The sequence below is a fragment of the Rhincodon typus genome, chromosome 3 (genome assembly GCF_021869965.1).
Source record: "Rhincodon typus isolate 14 chromosome 3, sRhiTyp1.1, whole genome shotgun sequence".
Lineage (NCBI taxonomy): Eukaryota > Metazoa > Chordata > Chondrichthyes > Orectolobiformes > Rhincodontidae > Rhincodon > Rhincodon typus.
Window position 1 is genome coordinate 120,727,183 of NC_063334.1, and position 15,401 is coordinate 120,742,583.

At 41.0% G+C, this 15,401-nt stretch overlaps 1 protein-coding gene across 1 annotated transcript in view; it reads left to right on the plus strand.

Annotated features, from left to right (window-relative positions):
* htt (huntingtin) overlaps nt 1–15,401 on the plus strand; it is a gene marked incomplete at its 5' end in the record, with an annotated part of 85,294 nt that overhangs the window by 12,285 nt on the left and 57,608 nt on the right. The window contains 6 exons of the mRNA XM_048594096.1: nt 1,569–1,768; nt 3,045–3,171; nt 5,358–5,485; nt 8,865–8,975; nt 13,350–13,427; nt 14,420–14,643. Coding sequence (XP_048450053.1) covers nt 1,569–1,768; nt 3,045–3,171; nt 5,358–5,485; nt 8,865–8,975; nt 13,350–13,427; nt 14,420–14,643 — 868 coding nt within the window. The remainder of the gene's footprint in view (nt 1–1,568; nt 1,769–3,044; nt 3,172–5,357; nt 5,486–8,864; nt 8,976–13,349; nt 13,428–14,419; nt 14,644–15,401) is intronic.

Below are 15,401 nucleotides of genomic sequence, written 5' to 3' on the forward strand. Positions count from 1 at the left end.
ACCTTGTTGTCTCGGATTCTCCAGCATCTGCAGTTCCTACTATCTCTCTCAATGGACTGAATGGTCTTTTGCTGCTGCTACAACCTGTGATCTTATGACTGCTGTCCAGCTGAGATTGGTGAACTTGGTGCAGACCTAGACCCTTTGTTTTTTAACTAGCTGCTGTACTCTGGGAGCTGTGCTATTCCACCTTTTTGAGGAGATGTGTGAAGTATAGCAACCTATAATTTACACATTTCAAATCCCCATTCACCAAGGTTTATCTCAATGCAATCAGAGATGGTCAATAACTGCTGGCCTCATCAATGATGTACCCTCTGTGAAAGTATTGCAAATAAATACAGAAGGAAAACTATTATCCCATAGATGTTTCCCTTCTTTCCACCTGGAGGTTTTATTTCCTTTACTCATAATCATTTCTGTTGTAGATTTAGTGAAAATGCATGGGCAGTACCTCCAATTTTAAAAGTCTTCTTTCAAAGCAGCTGTGCTTGTGCAGTTTTTCTCATTTGTAATTTCTGCACAGTCTTCTTTTTTGTTACTTTTAGTTTAGCTATTTACACAATCAGTGGTCAGACAAAACCAAACCTCCAGACACTAATATTGGAAAAGTCCATAAACTGTTATTCTTTGCTTCCGCACAGCTTTTCAATATATTGTTGGAAATGCATGAATACTTCATGCTATTCTAATTTCGTGATTAGTAATATCCCCAAAATATAGGAAATGGAAGAGCAATGAGCTTTCCTGCATTTGGTGATGCTTTCAGCTCTGTTCAGAAAGTTTTGCATCCTAAGACAGCCATACCAATGTAATTTTAATTGGCACTTATTCTAGCTAAATACTCAATAGCCGGAGGCACTGACCTTTAATTGAGCTGGTAGCTTGAGATGGGTGCTGTCTGATTGTATTGACTTGAAAAATCCTGTATACACTTGAAGCAGGGTTGTTGATTACAGTTAACTATCAGAAGAGATTGAGTTGGTTTATTTCCTGCTCCACCTTCCCTAAGCCAGGTGCATTTTACAGAAGAGGCAGATCCCAGAAGAAGCAGTGCTCATCCTTCAGCTACCACCATTAAGAGGGAAATGAAGATTACTTTTCTTCTGTGATGGGCTGTGGGTATCGCTGACAAGGCCAGCATGTTAATCATCCCTAATTATCCTTGAATTGAGTGGTTTGCTTGGTCATTTCAGAGGGCATTTAAGAATCAGTTGCATGGCTGTGGGTCACATGTATGCCAGACTGGGTAAAGAAGGCAGATTTCTTTCCCTTAAGGATGTTTGTGTTTTGGGTGAGTTTTTACAAGAGTTGGTGATACTTCATGGTCATCATGACTGAGGCAAGCATTGTATTCCAGATTGAATTGAATTTAGATTCCACCGATTGTCATGGTGTGGTTTGAACCCATCTACCCAAAGAATTATCCTGGGCCTCTGGATTACTAGTCCAGTGATGTTATTTCTGTCTCACTCCTGCTTAACAAAACTGGTCACAAACATTCTTCCCTCTGAAGACCAATCAATGGAGAAATGAGCTTAATCCTCATGTTTTTGTTCTGTTGGCAGCTATTGCACCCAAATCGCTGAAGAATCCATGGGGCAATGAAGATGATGCTAGTACAACCACCAAACCTGAAGAGTCATGGCCTGCCTTGGCTGACAGGACTTTGGTTGTGATGGTGGAACAACTATTCTCTCACCTGATGAAAGTCATCAATATCTGTGCACATGTCATCGATGATGTTGCACCTGGTCCTGTGTTGAAGGTATGTGTATTTTTTAAATCTGTATTAAATCAAAAGAGGATCAATATTAGAAAGTGACCTGAATTAAACACTTGAATACATTATTCCATGCAATGGTAACATGCAATAGGTGTAGCATGAGTTAGAGCAGTGTGAGTACCTGTGTATATTTGGTGTTGTTTAGATATAAAGTACAGTGCGTATGGGCACTAAAACAAAGGATGTGCAGATTGCATGATACATTGGAGTTGAAGGAAGACCATGATCTTAGTGAATGGCAGAGAAGCCTCAATGGGCTGTATTGCCAACTCCCATCCCTGTTTCTTACATTATTCTGTAGTTTCCTCTCTGCACCCTCCTATTCACCTGACTTGTTTTTGCTCGTCCTTCTGAAGACAATGACTCCTTGCTTGTTTACGCACCTATAGGCATCTGCTCCCTCATCTAAGAGGCCGCTAGTCATCTGTGAGCCTGAATGATGAGAGTCAAGGGTTCATTTGCCGCTTTAGTCATCTCTGGACTGTGCACGTGGCTGCTTCGTGCAAGTGTTTCTGTGGTGTAATCTGAAACAAAAGCCCTAATCATCGCTTCGTGTACTTAGGGGAGGTGAAATCACTTTTATTCATCCATGCTGAAATTGGAGCTCAGTCCAAGCAAGAGTTTAAATCTGAAACACCCCTCACTCTCTTCTTCCTCAGCCCCTGCCCTGTATGGTACACTCTCTTTGGATTAACCATCATAGAATCATTGGCCCATACAGTACAGAAGGTGACCATTTGGCCCACTGTGCGAATGCTGGCACTTCATAAGAGCTATTCAACTCATTCTGTATCCTACCGTATTTCTCCCCTATCCTTTATGTAATTTGCTCATTATCCAGAAATATTTATTTTTGAAATATATATCTAATTCTCTTTTATAATATTATTTAGAAACTACTTCTACAGCACTTAATGCAACATATATTTGATCATAACATGCTGCATTAAACCTGGATTATCTGAGCTTGACTGCATGATTTCACAATTAGGTTCACTGTGAAGCCATTACACAACTGGATAGCTCATGTGAACATTTGGGTTACAAGATATTACAAATATTGAAGGTCATTCTGTGTTTTAAAATTTGGGCAGGAAAACAAGTTTTGGATTACTGAAACTAATAATTGTGTATAATCTTGTAGTAATTGTGATTAACTTTGTGGGGAAAAGTGCACTGTTAATTCATAAAATGCAGTTTATCTCACAACTTAAATATTGAAGCAGTGGCCCAAAATTCAATGTGCTTTACTTTTCAGGCAACTCTCCCTTCACTTGCCAATACGCCGTCCCTCAGCCCAATCAGACGCAAGGGAAAGGAGAAGGAATCAGTAGAGCAGGCAACTGCACCAATGAGTCCAAAGAAAATTACTGAATCCAACCCAGGTGAGAAAAGATGAACGTCTCAAGCAGTTCGGCTATGGCTCTCGGGATCAAAGTTTTACGAAGGGCAGAGCTTGCATTTTTCTTTAATTCATGGAATGTGTTTGTCACTGGCAAGGTCAGCATTAATTGCCCATCCCTGAGTGCCTTTGAGATTGAGTGTCTTGCTGGGTAATTTTCGAGAGCAGCTGTGATTCAATGACATTGCTGTGGGTCAGCCAGACCAAGTAAATAACGGCAGATTCCCGTCCCTAACTTAATAAACCAATGGATTTTTATGATAGCTGCAGCCAGTCACCGTTACTGAGGTTAGATTTTTAATTCCAGATTTATTAATTGAATTTAAATTCCACACCTACCATGGTGAAATTTGAGCCCATGTCCCAGAACACTAGCCTTGGCCACTGAAATGTTAGTCAAGGGGCATGAGAGCTATGTCACCACTATCTTCTAACACCTTTCACAAGTTTAGGATACTCCAAAGCACTTTACAGGTGATGAAATGTTTTGTTTGAAGTGCAGTTATTTGTGTAATGTAGGAAAATGTAGCAGTTAATCTGTACGCATTAAAGCCCCACAAACAAGAATATGTTGACTAGATCGTCTTTCTTCATGGAAGTGTGTGTGTTCCAGTTTTCTAGCAATCTGCAGCATTTTGCTTTCATTTTAGTGCTATACATTTGCCATGATCTGTAAGATTTATTCATTTTCTACAATTCACTGTGAGGAATTCATGGATGAAGAAGGGAGAATTACTTTTGATTATCAATTTAATGAAAACGTACTTGCGGCAGCTTTGGTTGGAGTGTGTGTCAAACAAATGCACGAGGTCTTGAGTGATGTATGCTGCAGGGAGACACCTGTTGCTGCCTCATCCTTCAGGGGAAGACAAGAATAGGAAAGGTTTCTCAGGTTATTTGGAGTTGAAAGCTTCAATTTGATTATGCAGACTGGGGCTTTGTTTTTAAATTCCTAGCAAAGCAACTCCAGGTCTAATACATGTTTTATACAGTTGTGCAATAGAGTGGATGAGAAGAAACTGTTAGTCCTTGTGCCCGAGTGCAGGATGAAGGGACGTAAGCACAGTAGCTATGAATGGATCAAATATAGCAAACTGGACATCTCTTTACAAAATGTGGTGAGAATGTGGAGCTCACTGCCATGTATATTTCATGGTATAGACTACTTTAGAAATTTTTGGACAGATTTGATATCCAAACAAGGAAACATGGAGACACGATTGGAACAGGCACCTAGAGTGAGGGCAGACTTGAATGAAGTAGGTTTCTTCTGGAGAACAGGTCCTGGGGCACCCTGAATTGGTAGCTGTAGCCATATTTGTATCCACAAGAGAGAATGAAACCATCATCCCAGATGTTCAATGCCATTGTCATTGCTGAGTGTCCCATGATCAACATCCTGGGGGTTACCAATGACCAGAATCTAAACTGCATTATCGATATAAATATTGTGACTACAAGGTGGAAGTCAGAGGCATGCACTTTTCTGGTGAGTAATTTGCCTCCAGTCTCTCCAATTTCTGTCCACCCTCAGCAAGTCACAATCCAGGAGTGTAATGGAATACTCTCCTCTTTGCCTGGATGTGTGCAGCTGCAACAGCAGTCAAGAAGCTTAACATCATCCAGGACACAGTATACCACTTGATTGGACCTCTATCCACCACTTCACGCATTCACTTCCTTCATTACTGATACACAATGGTAATAGTGTATGCTATCTACAAGATGCAATGCAGTAACTCACCCAAACTCCATCAATAGCATCTTCGAAACCTGCGACCTCCAACTACAGAAGAGGGCAGTGGATGTATGTGGACACCACAAGCTGCAGGTTCCACTCCAAACCGCACATCTTGACCATGACCATTCCTTTGCAGTCGCTTGGTCACAGTCCTGGAAGTCTCTTTCTGATAGTATTGTGGGTTTCTGTGAACCCCTGGGACTGTAGCGGTTCCAGAATACAGCTCATGACCACCTCTTCTAGATCATTGGAGATGTCAATTTATGCTGTCTGAGCTAGTGACGCCTGCATTCCATGAGTAAACATAAAAAAGCAGTCTTTAAAGCAAAAGTGTCCTCTGCGGTTTGGTTCTCCTGCTTTAGATACGAGAAGGACTTTTTAAAATGTTTACTCAGTGTTTATCCGTGTGTTATTTATTCTGTTTGCAGCTGCCAGGCCTGCGGATGCTGTTGGAGCTGCACCAGCAAGCAAGTCTACCTCGCTTGGCAGTTTTTACCACCTGCCTCCATATCTGAAGTTGCATGATGTCTTGAAGGCAACGTATGCAAATTACAAGGTACCAGCACAAAAGTACTGTTATACCGCCACAGCTCCCACGCCCAATGTAATTTCACACAACCAGTAATTTAATGTTGGAGAAGGTGCCACTGGTCTGTGTCTCTATTGTGGGTATGATTGGTATCTTTATTTTTATAAAAGTCAAGTACACTGGATGCTGGAAATCTGAAATAAAAACAAAGTGCTGGGGAAACTCAGATGTAGCATCTGCAGAGAGTGAAACAACAATATTATTGTTTCATGTCCAACATGAATCTTATTTGGAATGGAATTAAATTGTTTATATGGGTTTTAAATGTCAAAAGCAAAAACATGGGTTGCAGTGATTGACTTCCTCAAACAACAATTTGATATTGTGGAAAATCTATGCTATGGTTCTCAAGCCTCAGGTACAGAGAATCAGGATGGTATAAGAACAGTTGGAAAAGTCTCTGAATTGTTCTTTTGTGATCAGATCAGGCTGAAGTGATTTATAGGAAATAACCGAAGGAAGATATTTGGCCTGTTGTGACTATGTCAGGTGTGTATATAAGACAAGCTCCTACTCCCTTGACTTTTCCGTATGTTCCTTTAGCAGGTGGGTTAATAATTGTAGATCATAAGAGAGTTAAAATCATTGGTGAAAGACTTGGAGTTACCAGGATTTGCAATGTCTATTTGAAAGCTGATTCCATAGATCATTCTAGAAGTGGTGTTAAATACATGTTTAGGAATAACTGACCTAATTTAAGAAAATAGGTGACAGCTATTCTTTGGTTCATTTCTCAGGGCAATGCCTTGACCAATCAGAGTCAACATACCAAGTTTAAATTTAAACTAAGACTGGCAGTTAACTGTCGTTCTTACTGGAGTATTCTCTATGGCAGTACCTCTACCAATCAGCAGTCTTGTCATACAGTATAAAAGCGGTACATTGGTACTCTTGCAAATGCCCTGCGAAGTACAAGTCAAAAACTGACAGACTGTCAATTTTTCCCAGTTAAACGCCAATATAAGTAATTACAAGATTACGAAGAGTGGGCTGGTAGTAATTTTGCAAGAGGAAAACGTTGTGTTTTACCATTTATTGGAGAGTTTTGAAAGAGGAGCATGCGCTGTGAACAAGTTGGGGGGACTGTCTTGTAGATGTTCATTTCATTGATTTTCATAGGTCATTTGACAAGGTTCCACGTAAAAGGTTACAGCGTAAAGTTGAAGCTCATGATGTAAGATTAACGTAATAGCATGCTTATAAGGTTGGTGGCTGAAAGAAACCAAAGTATGCCTAAGTAGGTAATTTCCTCATTGGCTGGATGTCACCTGTTTAATTTTTATGATGATGACCTAGATGAGGGTAGCAAAGGGATGGTAGCCAAATTTTCAGGCAAGACAAAGCTAAGTAGGAAAGTAAACAGGAAGGCAGATCATTATTTGAATAGAAATTGATGGGGAAGTGGAAGGCACAATGAGAGCTGGCTGTCCTTTTACACCACAATAAAAACGGAAGTTACTGGAAAAGCTCAGCAAGTCTGGCAGCATCTGTGAAGAAAAAGTCAGAGCTAACAGTTCGGGTCCGGACCTGAAACGTTAACTCCGATTTTTTTTTTCTTCACACATACTGCTGATGCTTCAGAAGAATTTCTGAAGAAGGGTCCCGACCTGAAACGTCAGCTTTCCTGCTCCTCTGATGCTGTCTGACCTGCTGTGTTATCTCTGACTCCAGCATCGGCAGTTCTCACTATCTCTGGAGAATAATGTGAAGCTGTTCACTTTGGCTGGAAGAATAAAAAGCAGAGTATTACTTAGCTGAGAATTATTGCAGAAATCTAAACTGCAGAGGGACCTAGTTGTCCTAATATAATTGTTTGTATGCAGGCACTGCATGGAATTAAGAAGTCTAATGGTATGCTATCCTTTAATACAAGACAATTAAAAATAGAAGTAAGAATGTTGAATTTCGGTTATACAGGGCATTGATGAGACCACATCTCAAATACTGTATGCAGATTTGGTTGCCTTAATTAAGGATTAATATAAATGTGTTGGAGGTGGTTCAGAGGAGATTTATTAGATTGATACCTCAAATGAGTGAGCTGCCTTACAAAGAAGGATTGGACAGCCTGGGCTTGTTTCCACTGGACCTTTATAGAATGAGGAGAGACCGGATTAAAGTGTATTAGATCCTGAATGGTCTTGACAAGGTGGACGTGGAAAGGATTATTTCTCTCGTTGCTGAGTCCAAAACTAGGCAGCACTGTTTAAAAAAAGTTGTAGGTTGCCTTTTTATGTCAGATGAGAAATTTTTTTTGATTTATACAGCTTCAGAGTTCTATTTGAGAAGATGGTACAGGTGTGGACATTGAATAACTTCAAGTCAGAGGTAGGCCGACACTCGTTCGGCAAAGAAGTCAATTTATTGGGAAAAGATGGGAATGTGGAATTCGAAATACAAATAACCCTGGTTTAATTGAACATTAGAGCAGATATGACAGCCAAACTGAAACACTTGAAAATTTACTGGCAGCAGCCCAGCTTGCCCCTATAATTATTGACGCACTCCTCCGAATGTCCGACCAACGCTGATGCTCTTCAGGGACCTGCTGACTTCACATTCACAAATATCATGCTGTTACTCAAAAGGAAATAAGACTTATTGAACAGAAACTAGCAACAGAAATAACGTGCGAGCATCAAAGAAATGCTGAAAGAGCTTAGTCGATGAATACTAATCCGCTGTGAATACTTCAGTGTCCAAGGACTTCAGTTTGAAAGAAGCTATCCTTTAGCAAGCAAGACTGGCAGGACTTTTTGTTTATTTTAAGTATACAGTTGAAGCTGCATGTGCAGCTTCCAGTCTTATCCCAGGGATGCTGTTTTATACTTCCGTCATCTTACAAAAAATTTGAGCTCTGTGAATAAGAACTAGGGGCAGGAGTAGGCCATCTGGCCCCTCGAGCCTGCCCCGCCATTTAATAAGATCATGGCTGATCTTTTTGAGACTCCGCTCCACTTACCCACCCACTCACCATAACCCTTGATTTCTTTACTGTTCAAAAATTTATAGTCTTGCCTTAAAAACGTTCAGTGAGGTAGCTTCAACCGCTTCACTGGGCAGGATCGTGTTTAGATTTAACAAATAGTGAGCAGCAGTTGATGTATAGGGTAGTACTCTAGCCATTTCACCCTGAAAGCTGTCTTGAAATCCACCCCGCACTGAGAATATAAATCCCACTGTCCACCGGCTCTAAGAGTTGTGTGTGAAACTAACTGGTAAATTACTTTAAATCCTCTGGTTACTGACCCTAACTCAAAATATTTTTCCTTATCTTCTATAACAAAATTTCTCATTTTGCAGTTCAATTATGTATTCTATATTAAATGTTTTCCTTCTGTTTCAGGTTACTCTGGATCTTCAGAACAATAATGAAAAGTTTGGCAGTTTCTTGCGAGGAGCTTTGGATGTTTTATCTCAGCTTCTTGAGATTGCAACATTGCCGGACATTGGGAAGGTAAATTGGTTTTCTGTAGACAAGTTGTGTTAAATCTGCAGTGAACCTTGGTTATAGCATGGACTGACTTCATGTTGCCTGATCTCTGTATTACAAAAGTGTATAGAGACAGTGAAAAGAGAGCAGCAAAGATTTCCAAGAATGGAATTAGAAGCAGCAACAAGGTAGAATGGCCATCTAACTCTAAGTCCTACGTACAGCTGATTGCTTTTACTTATCAGGATTGATTGAACAATTTGAAGTTATCTTTTTTCCCTCTTTAATAAGAGAAAGCTGGGGAGTGACCAATTAGAGCTCTTTAAAATTATAATGGGGTTTGATAGGTTTGACTTAAAGAAAATGTTTCCACTTGTGTGGAGATCAAAACTGTGAAATAGATATATAATAGTCACGAAGAGTTCCAATAAGAAACCAGGAGGAGCTTTATTTCCCCCAGTGATAACGTGGTGCTCACTACCACATGGAATGTTTGAGGTGATGAGCAATGATGCATACCAGCCTACAAATTAGGAGCAGGAATAGGCCATTCAGCTCCTTGAACCTACTCCACTGTTCAATAAGAAAATTGTTTATCTGATTATTTGCGTTCTCATCCACGTCCGATAAACTTTATCCTGCCTTGTTTATCAAGACCTTAACTACCTCTGACTTAAAATGTTTCAGACTCTGCTTCCACCACCTTTTGAGGAAGGGAGTTCCAAAGACCCGCAACTGTCTGTGAGGGGGGAGAAAACTCATCACTGTCTTAAATGGGTGCACTTCTAATTTTTTTAAAAATAATAATCTTAGTTCTTGTATTTCTCACAAAAGGAAACATCCTTTCCATATACACTCTGTCAACCTTTACTCATTTGACCTTTCCAGGTATTAATCCAATAGACTGTCTTTGAGCTGCTTCCAATGAATTCATTTCCTTCCTTAAGTAAGGAAACAAGTACAGTGCTCAGATGTGGTCTCCCCAATTCCATGTATAACTGAAACATACTTTCATATTTAGTTTCTCGTGCTATAAAATTTAACTTTCCTAGCAGCATGCTATATCATCATCTTAGCTTTTTCTGGTTCTGGTCACCACACCACCAGAAGGATGTGGACGCTTTGGAGATGGTACAGAAAAGGTTTACCAGGATGTTGGGGGAGTTTACCTATGAAGAAAAATTGGATAGACTGGGTTTGTTTTCGCTGGAACGCAGGAGGTTGAGGGATATCCTGATAGAAGTTTATAAGATTGTGAGTGGCATGCATAAAGTGGAAAGCGAGGCTTTTTCCCAGGATGGTGGGGTCAATTACTAGTGGACACAGGTTCAAGGTGCAAGCAGGGGGAAGAGTTTAAAAGAGGGATGGACGAGACCGGTTTTTCCACAGAAAAGTGCCTGGAACGCGCTGCCAGAGGTGGTGATGGAAGCAGACACAATAGCCGCATTGAAGAACCACCTGGGGCCTGGCTCCACACTCCACCCGTCTTCACCTCAAAGATCATGATGCTGAGAGATCGCTTCAGACCGCCACACCGGGCTGAGGATGCCACACGGGGAGGCCGCTGTGGGAGGCTGGAGATCGCCACGCCACACAGGGAGGCTGCTGAGACGGACCAGGAGTCAGTGCTCGCTGGAGGACAGGAATAGTTGCTCGCCAGAGCTTAATCATGTTCCCACTCAGTCTCCTACTCCATGGAGGACAACCACAGTCTATCCAATTGGTCTTCATAACAAACTCTCCCGCCTAGGCTACATCCTGGTAAATCTCCTCTGCACCCTCTCCAGTGCAATCATATCCCTCCTATAATGCGGATTCCAGAACTGCACACATTAGTCTAGCTGTGACTTAACCAACATTTTATACAGGTTCAGCATCACTTACATGCTGTTAAACTCTCCGTCTCGACTGACAAAAATAAGTATTCCACATGCCTTCTTGACCACTTTATCTACCTGTCCAGCTAGCTAAAGGGACCAGTGGACATGCACACCAAGTCCCTCCGATCCTCAGTACTTCCATGGGTCCTACTCTTGCCCAAGTGCATCACCTCACACTTATTCAGAATGAATTCTGTTTACTACATATCAGTCCATCTGACTAGCCCGTCGATATCCTCCTGTAATCTGAGGCTATCACCCTCACTACTTCCTACTCCACCAATTTCTGTATTAGACTCTCTTGCAGAGCCTGCTATGTACTGGCCTAAACGCGCTCCTGGATGCATTTCAAGAATTCTGGAATACTGAACTACTCAATCTGCTCCTCTCTCAATCATGTCTCAGCAGCAACTATGATATCTTACCCCATATTTTAATTTCCACCCTCAACACATATTTACCTGGTTCATCAGATTCCAAATATCATCCAAACTTGCCAAACTCCCTTATGCCTTAATTGACCTATAATTTCTATGTCTTCCTGGCTCACTCTAATTTTGGTCATTTTCCGGTGGGCAAGATGTGACAAGCAGTACGTCACAGAGATCAATGTCCAGTGCTAAATTTTTAGAATTTGCAAAAGTGGATTGCATGAAGGGATGCAAGGTATGATTGCCAAATTTGCTGATGACACAGAGAGAGGTAGAAAAGTATGTTGTGGAGGAGGACATGGAGATTCCAAAAAGATGTAGACAGGTTAAGTAATTGGGTAAACATCTGGTAAATAGAGTATAATATGAAATAAAAAAGTGGAATTGTCCAATTTGGCAAAAATAAAAATGAAGCATGTTATCTACACGGTGAGAGATTGCTCAGCTCAAGGATGCAGATGAATCTGGGAGTCCAAGCACAGTACTGCAAAAAGAACAAAGAACCAAAGAACAACAGCACAGAACAGGCTGTTCGGCCCTCCCAAGCCTGTGCTGGCACATTTTGCCCTTCCATACTAAAACAGTGGGATCCATTTCCCTCTATTTCCTTCCTAATTACATATTAAGATGGTTCTTCAATGCTGCTATTGTGTCTGTTGTTCTGAACTTTTATTTCCAAAGTGCTGGACATTTTCTTTTTGTATTGTCTCAGATCTTGTCTATAGAAGCTGTACCTACATACCTTTTGCATCTAAGTTGGTGCTGTGAGTGGTGACATATAAACTTTTCACTATATTCATTGCGTATGTGTGACAATAACAGCTAATGCTAATTCTGTATAAAATATGAAGAGCATTAGATAGGCTTAACAGGAAGGAACTTTTTCCCATGGTGATAAATAGGTAAAGCCTCACCAGACTATAGGGCTGCATGCGGTCACCTCATCCCAGGCGAGAGATGCGACTGGGGAGGAGAATCCTTCACTGTAACGCGTGCGTTCGGGAATTGAACCCACAGTGCTGGCGTTGCTCTGCATCGCACACCAGCTGTCCAGCCAAGACAACAGAATTGATCCCCTCCCTTGGTAGAGGGAAAATGACCAGTGAACATAGATTTATCTGGAACTCATTGTCTGTCAAGGTGGTAGACACAGAAACCCTCGTAACATTTAAGAACTGCTTAAATCAGAGAGCCACATGAACAAACACATTAGAGGGATGCAGGTCATATGCAGGCAAATGGGATTAGTTTAGAATGGCATCATGGTCAGCACCAATGTGGTGTGCTGAAGGGCCTGTTCCTAAGCTGTACTATTCCATGTGATGCCAAAGTATTCAAGGCTATAGGATTAAAATAAAGTGTTGTTTTTGGCCAGTGTAGGACTCTGTGACACGTTTATGCCTACTCTGGTTAGCTAACATTGTTGAGTACCATTGTTGTCTTCTTTTGTGCCATTGTTAACCTCTACATTAGAAACTCCTATTTTAAACAATTACCTTTGCTATGACACATGGAGATCTAAATTCAGTACTTCCACCAATTTCTCCTTAAATGCACTTAAGGGGAAGTCTGGAAAACACATGAGAGAGAATGTTCTGCTAATAGTTTGAAATGAGGGTGGGTGGGACTTTTCATGCTTTCTTTTCTGTATACACTCCTTAGCTTAAGACAGAAGGTTACATCTTGATCGTCTGCTTATTTGTCAACAGTGGCTGCTGATTAGGTTTGATATACACTGATGTCATTTCACTGCAACTTCAATGCGCACAAGTTTCAAAGGCTAATTGCCTTGAGTTTACCCATACTGTAATGCCATTTAAACAAAAGATCTTTCCTTGCGTTGAATCAGCCTTTCCATCATATTTTTGACATAATGTAACTTGTGTAGAACTTTAGGATTCATCTGAGCTTATCCATTATGCTTTGCAGTTGTGTTGTATACCAAATGCAGGTTTAACTGATGCCCTTAAGGATGTGACAGCTGCCTCAATAAAATGAACTCCGTCTCATGTGTGTTTTCAACATTCACCAATCTGCAGTCACTGTAACTGATCTAATACCTAACGTTGTTTCAAATCCTATTGCAGTGTGTGGAAGAGATCCTTGGCTATCTGAAGTCCTGTTTCTGCAGGGAACCCATGGCAGCCACTATCTGTGTACAGCAGGTAAACCAGTTTCTGAATACCTGCCCTTGTATGAATTGCACAGTATGTCTATGTGGCAGGAAATTTCTTTCACTGGCTGAGTTCTGGTTTGTGTTTTTATTTCCTCCTCTTTTATATCGATGCTGTTGTCACCTCGAAAGTTGGATGATGCAACCCAAAACGCTATTCTACCTGGTCTCTTTCCCCTGTAGTCCAGTATAACACTGATTCAAATATTTATGTTATTTTGAAAGATGAAATGTTTTCTACCTCACCCACTCTTTTCCCAAACATATTAGATGTGTTTCCATGATTAGGCAGCAATTACTGCATAATCCCAATTGTGCTAAGAATTGCTCAAACAACTAGTTTCACATCAGTCTATCTTCAAATATATCTGATTTGCAGTCTTGAGAAGCTACATATATTCATTTGCAGAGCTCTGCCTTTGCAGGCAAAAGGGATATGTCCAGACATTGCACCTGTTTTGAACAAAGAATCATGGGGAACAGTAGTTTCTTGGTGCTTTGGCCATGACAACACCTTGACCAATCAAAACCAACCTGCCAAAATTCAGTGCTCCTTTTCTCACGCAATGTGAATTATTGTCACCTTTGATATTTATCATTCTTGTACCTATCCTTGTAAGTGCAAGATGAAAAACTTTGACAGAATGCCTCTCTCTTTGAGTAATACTCAGATTTATTTAAATTAAAACTAGAGATGGGTAATAAATGCTGGCCCAGCCTGCAACGCCCACATCTGTGAATGAATAAATGACGTGTGTACTCTTGCACCAGTGACCAACGGGCCTTGAATAAAACACCAGACCTCGGTATTAAAATGAAGGCAGTTTTGAACCTTAAATAATCAAATTCTGCTCTCTCTCTGTCCCTATACCAAATGTGTGTTTTTTTTTCCTCCTTGTTCTCCCCATTTGCTCATCGTTTTTTTGCCTTTTTTTTTGTGGTTCTTACTTGTGTGTGTTTAATACTTAAATCTTTGAACTCCAGTTATTGAAGACGCTGTTTGGAACAAATCTAGCATCGCAATATGATGGCTCCTCTTCCAATCCCAGCAAATCCCAAGGAAAAGTGCAGCGCTTGGGCTCTTCCAATTTGAGGCCAGGTCTATACCACTACTGTTTCATGGCACCCTATACGCACTTCACCCAAGCACTAGCTGACGCCAGTCTGAGGAACATGGTTCAAGCAGAACCTGAGCAGGACACATCTGGGTGAGGCATCATGTTGACTATACAACAAAGTTACACAAAACTTGTACAGAGGTTTAGTCAGTCTACGTTTGGGAGTTACTGTGTGCTGTTCTGTTTTCCACATTACAAAAAAAGCATATTTAGAGGTATGGTGGAATGCAATAAAAGATTAACAAGAATGTGGGAAGACCTAGTGGGTTATTTATCATAAAATGCATTATTTCATGAGCAGTAACTGATGAGACCAGTATTTCTTGCCCCTTACCTGTCTCCTTGTGTACAGGTACTTATACAACTATTGAGTTGGGAGCTTCAGGACTTTGACCCAGCTGCAAGGTAGTAGTTGACGAGGCTGGGTGTACATTTTGTTCCGTTGAAAGCGGGTATCAATCAGAAAGGCTGAATAGTCTGTAGCTTCTATCACTAGATAGGAGTTGCCTCAGCTGTACAGTTTTAGTTATGAAGAGAAATTGGATAGATTGGGGTTGATTTCCTTGGAGCAGAGGAGTCTAAGGGAGAACATTATTGAGATTATTAAATTATGAGGGGCATAGATGGAATAAACTCTTCCTCTTGGTGGAGGGATCAGACATCGGGAGCATAGATTTAAGGTAAGGGGTGGGAAGTATACAGGGTATGTGAGGAGATAGTAGGAACTGCAGATGCTGGAGAATCCGAGACAACAAGGTGCAGGGCTGGATGAACACAGCAGGCCAAGCAGCATCATAGGAGCAGAGAGGCTGACGTTTCGGGCCTAGACCCTTCATCAGAAAAGGGGG